We start from the raw sequence: 5,000 nt of genomic DNA on the forward strand, positions 1-5,000 counted from the left end.
TAAGAAAGACAGGAAGAAAGAAAGCAGTGGTGTAAAGTACTGTAACTAAGTACATTTACTCAAGTACTGTACTTAAGTAAAATTTTGAGGTACTTTTACTTTACTGGAGTATTTCCAATTGTCTATACTTTTACTTCTACTCCACTATATGTCAGAGGTAAATATTGTGCTTTTACTCCACTACAATTATTTGAAAACTTTAGTTACTAGTTGCTTTGCAGATATAAATGATTACATTCTACAAGATACATTAAACACTTTAGCCCTATTTTATAACCAGGCTATTTGAGAATAGCAGATCTACAAGCTCACAACGCAAGCTTGTAGATCTGCTATTTTCAAACATTTTAGTACTTTTACTTTTGGTACTTTAAGTACATTTTGATACCAATACTTTTGTACTCTTACTCAAGTGAAAAAAAGAGTACTTCTACATTGCAGTATTGATACTTTTACTTAAGTAAAACATTTGAGTACTTTTCCACCACTGAAAGAAAGAAAGAGCAGTGTTACCGGGATGAGCATGATGTTTCCTGGGGGTCCTGGGATCCCATCGGCCCCGTTCATTCCCGGTCTCCCTTGAGGCCCCTGAGAAAATTAGGAAAATGTGAGAAATGGAAAAGCTGGTTGTATTTGTTTTCTACACAGTCTACGACCATTTGGGGGCAGATCAGTAGACAGATCCTTCTTTTGTTTTTCACTTGTGTGATTATGCATGAGTTGTTCTGTAGAGCTGTAGCACCACCTGGTATGAAGGATGTTTGTCTGTTGTTGCCTTAACCCATTAAGACCTGAGGTGATTCTTTAAAAAAATCTAAATCTCAACAGTTTTTTGAAAAAAATCTGGAAAATATTTTTTCAAGATTTTTCAAAAATAGCAGATCTACAAGCTCGTAGCGCGGCACTCGGTGCCGCGCTATGAGCTTGTACTGTAGATCTGCTATTTTTGAATAGCCCAAAGAAATCTTAAAATGAGACGCAGATGCGTTAATGGGTTAAAGTCTGCTGCAAAAACTGCTGCGACAACTGAACATTTGTTCCAAGAATTGTTGTTCAATCACTTGAGAGACTCAAGTGGCATCGCATCTACATCTAATAACCATATATTAACCCATTCAATCCGGAAAACGCATCTGTGTCGTTTTTAGATTTCTTTGGCTATTCAAAAATACATATACAAGCTTGTAGATCTGCTATTTCTGAAAAATATCGAAAATGTGTACAAATCTTTGAATATATGTATATTTTAAAGCAAACATTGTAACTCAAATCTTTGCTTCTTGGGGTCCCTGGAACTAAATATTTTGAGATGGGGGTCCACGGCCAAATACATAATCTAAAAAATGTTATCTACAGTACATCCTAACTAGTATGTTGCTATATCAGTGGTGCACCAACTTTTCAACGTCAAGGACCACCACAAATTATATGTATTTGGCTGTGGACCCCCATCTCAAAATATGTTGTTCCAGGGACCCCCCCAGATGCACAGATCAGAGTTAAAAATGTTCGCTTTAAAACATATATATACAGTATATATTCAAAGATTTGCCAAAAAAATCACAATCTTTCAAAAAAAATTGCAGATATACAAGCTGAGCTTATATTTTTTAATAGTCAAAGCAATCTAAAATGACACAGATGCGTTCCCGGTCTTAAAGGGTTAAAGTCACAACTGCTGCAACAACTGAACGTTTGTTTTCCGAGGATTACCACTTGAGAGACTCAAGCAGCATCGCATCTACATCTAATAACAATATATTAAGGCTGGCACGGAATTTCACTTGAAACGCTTTAGTCATGTTCCTTCAAAAAGAAGGCGATAGTGTCCCCAAAATTCAATAAGGTCAGACTACAGAAGTCCTTTGTTCATCATTATTACAGCCTTATTGTATCCTAACGTCATTTTTTAATTGTGTTTCAGTTGCTTGATGTTCTGTGTTAACGCACATTGAATTGCCTTGTTGTTGAAATGTGTTATACAAATAAAATCTGTTGATTTGGAGGCTAAATTTAGAGCAAAGGCCAGTAGAACAATGAAAGACATCACTGCTCTTTGTCTTCATGTTTTTATGAATGCATTTCATTTATTAGCTTTTTTTGTCATGGTAACTGTGTGTATTATGTGTTGCATATGGCTGTGTCGCAAGAACATTTTCAGTGAAAACGGATAATAAAGTAATATCGTATCGTATCGTATTGTCCTGGTTGATTCTAGCTCAGTGACTCTCAAATGTTTTAATTTCAATGGCCTTAATGAATCACCAAAGTGGGGGTCGTTGAAATGATCTCAACGACCCCCACTTTGGTGATTCATTAAGGCCATGGACCCCCCATAACTCTGAGATTGTACACTTTCAGAGTTACAGACCTGTTAGGGTCCATTTGGTTCTATCAATAATAGCTGGACTAGTTTTCTCTAGTCTGTAGACTGTTCCACTAGTTTTCTCTAGTCTGTGTACTGTTCCACTAGTTTTCTCTAGTCTGTAGACTGTTCCACTAGTTTTCTCTAGTCTGTAGACTGTTCCACTAGTTTTCATTGGTCAAACAGACTACGTCACAGTTACTCAGTACAACGAGGATTGGACTCACCAGTTCTCCGACGTCTCCTCGAGGTCCCACCAGACCTGATGGTCCTTGAGGTCCTGGCTCTCCCTGGACACACACACACACACACACACACACACACACACACACACACACACACACACACACACACACACACACACACACTGTGTGAATGGTCCGCATACCAATACTGGCTGCGTTGGTAGGAGGGAAGCCGGGCGGGGAGGGTGATCTCTGGCGCTGCACTAGCGCCTCCTACAGGTTGGTCAGGGGGCCTGTATAGTGGGGTGTGGAACTAGTGAAAAGAGGCGGCCTTAGCGCTCGGGTGGTGCAGTGGTAAAGTGCCTGCCCATGCAACACGGAGCCTGTCAGCAGGGAGTGTTGGGCGGGAGGAGTAGGATGAAGGCTCTACTACGTCCTCCTGGTGGGGGCTCCTCACTGGCAGGTGAGTCAGTAGGATACAACAGCAGTGACAATAAATGTGTGAGGGGAGGAATTCATTGGCATATCGACTAAATTGGGGAGAAAAAGGGGTAAAAAGAAAAGAAAAGAAGCAGCTTGACGACAAGCATATCAGAGGAGACATTGTGGTTGTCTGTGCTCTTTACCTTGGACCAACTGTAAGAACTAGCACTGACAAGGGACTAGAATACACAGTGAATTGGCTAAAAAGACTAAATTGGGAGAAAAAAACAAAGGAAAAAGGAAGAAAAATAAATAGAGGATAAAGAGAAGAAATGTGAGAGAAGTAATTTTGAATGAAATGAAAGACTTACCTCAGGTCCTGGTAGACCGTATGGTCCTTGAATCAGAGTGCCCTGTAGAAACACAACACTGTTAGTGTGTGTGTGTGTGTGTGTGTGTGTGTGTGTGTGCGTGTGCGTGTGCGTGTGCGTGTGCGTGTGCGTGTGCGTGTGCGCGTGCGCGTGCGCGTGTGCGCGTGCGTGTGTGAGTGTGTGAGATACTCACAATTCCCAAAATGCCAGGCTCTCCCTTGTCTCCTTTCTCTGGCTGATTCTGATGGATGGATGGATGGATGGATGGATGAGAGAGAATGATGAAGTTAAGAGATTAAGACAAAATCCTGACACAGCCTGTTGTTTCGTCACTCGGACCTTCATCAGGCCTGATGAAGGTCAGACCTTCAGACCTTCAGAAGGTCTGACCTTCAGAAGGTCAGACCTTCAGAAGAAAAGCTTCATCAGGCCTGATGAAGGTTTTCATCAGGCCTGATGAAGGTCTTCATCAGGCCTGATGAAGACCTTAATCAGGAAGGTCTGAAGGTCTGACCTTCATCAGGCCTGATGAAGGTCCGAGTGACGAAACATTGTATCTCTAGTACATTTCTTTGGAAGTATTAAAGTTCATGACTCCAACACACCTGTCCATCTCTGATTTTATCAGACACACCCCCTCCTATACAAACCCATTGTAACTTCAAACTCTATTTGAACAATGATAGATTCATCGAAAACACCCGTCCTTGGTTCTGGTGACTGATTGTCCTCCTAATACTGTACGTGAGGGGAGCGTGTTTTTTCAATTCATTTGAAAAACAAAAAAAAAATAAAAAAAATAAATGAAAAAAGGAATTGAAAAAAACACAGTAGACGTTAACACGTTGCCTGCCAAGGACGTTTACGTCCTTTAAAAAAAAAACTTGCTCGCTCTTCCCTAACTTATTGACTGAGAGAATTATAGAAGCAGAGATTATGTCATCCAAAAAACAATCAATCCGTCCACTCCTATGTTATGAGATGTAGAAAAACACATCTAGCTTGGATTTCTTTTTTTTTTGGGTGAAAACGAGTCGTATTCAACTGCCGATAACAACAGAATGGACGATCACGGTAAAAATGTTTTGTGGATAGACGAGACCCTCCCCATCCCCCCAGACAGCCTTTGTTTACATCCATGTCCACATCGTGGCTTCCGTGGCTCTCAGTGGATCGTCAAAATAAGGTAAAAACGCTGGCAGCAGCGGATGAATTAATTAATTCATACCTGGCAGAGAAAGTGTTAAAATTACCCCAAACACGTTTGAAAGTGAAATATCCCTTAAAGTGAAAATGGGAGTGTTTTCTTCCAGCACTGGTACCTGTCCATCCCAGGTGTCCTCCCCCTCTCTCTCAGCGGGGCCGTAGCGGTCCTCATACACCTCCTCATACTCATAGGACACCTGGTAGTCATCTGTTGTGTTGTCATAGTCCTCATACTCTATGATCTGTTCAAAACACATGGGAGAGAGAGAGAGAGAGAGAGAGAGAGAGAGAGAGAGAGAGAGAGAGAGAGAGATACAAGTGAGATGAATGGATATAGATAAATAATTATCTCTGTGTGTGTGTGTGTGTGTGTGTGTGTGTGTGTGTGTGTGTGTGTGTGTGTGTGTGTGTGTGTGTGTGTGTGTGTGTGTGTGTGTGTGTGTGTGTGTG

At 41.2% G+C, this 5,000-nt stretch overlaps 1 protein-coding gene across 1 annotated transcript in view; it reads right to left on the minus strand.

Moving 5' to 3' along the window:
* The window catches only part of LOC311037694 (uncharacterized protein), a 97,283-nt gene that overhangs the window by 48,870 nt on the left and 43,413 nt on the right, over positions 1–5,000 (minus strand). Inside the window, exons 8-12 of the mRNA XM_084046949.1 lie at positions 4,667–4,792; positions 3,538–3,585; positions 3,345–3,386; positions 2,593–2,655; positions 514–588 (exon numbers count right to left, since the gene is read on the minus strand). Coding sequence (XP_083903075.1) covers positions 514–588; positions 2,593–2,655; positions 3,345–3,386; positions 3,538–3,585; positions 4,667–4,792 — 354 coding nt within the window. The remainder of the gene's footprint in view (positions 1–513; positions 589–2,592; positions 2,656–3,344; positions 3,387–3,537; positions 3,586–4,666; positions 4,793–5,000) is intronic.

This window comes from Gymnoscopelus microlampas, assembly GCF_963454915.1.
Source record: "Gymnoscopelus microlampas genome assembly, chromosome: 2".
NCBI classification, from domain to species: Eukaryota; Metazoa; Chordata; class Actinopteri; order Myctophiformes; family Myctophidae; genus Gymnoscopelus; species Gymnoscopelus microlampas.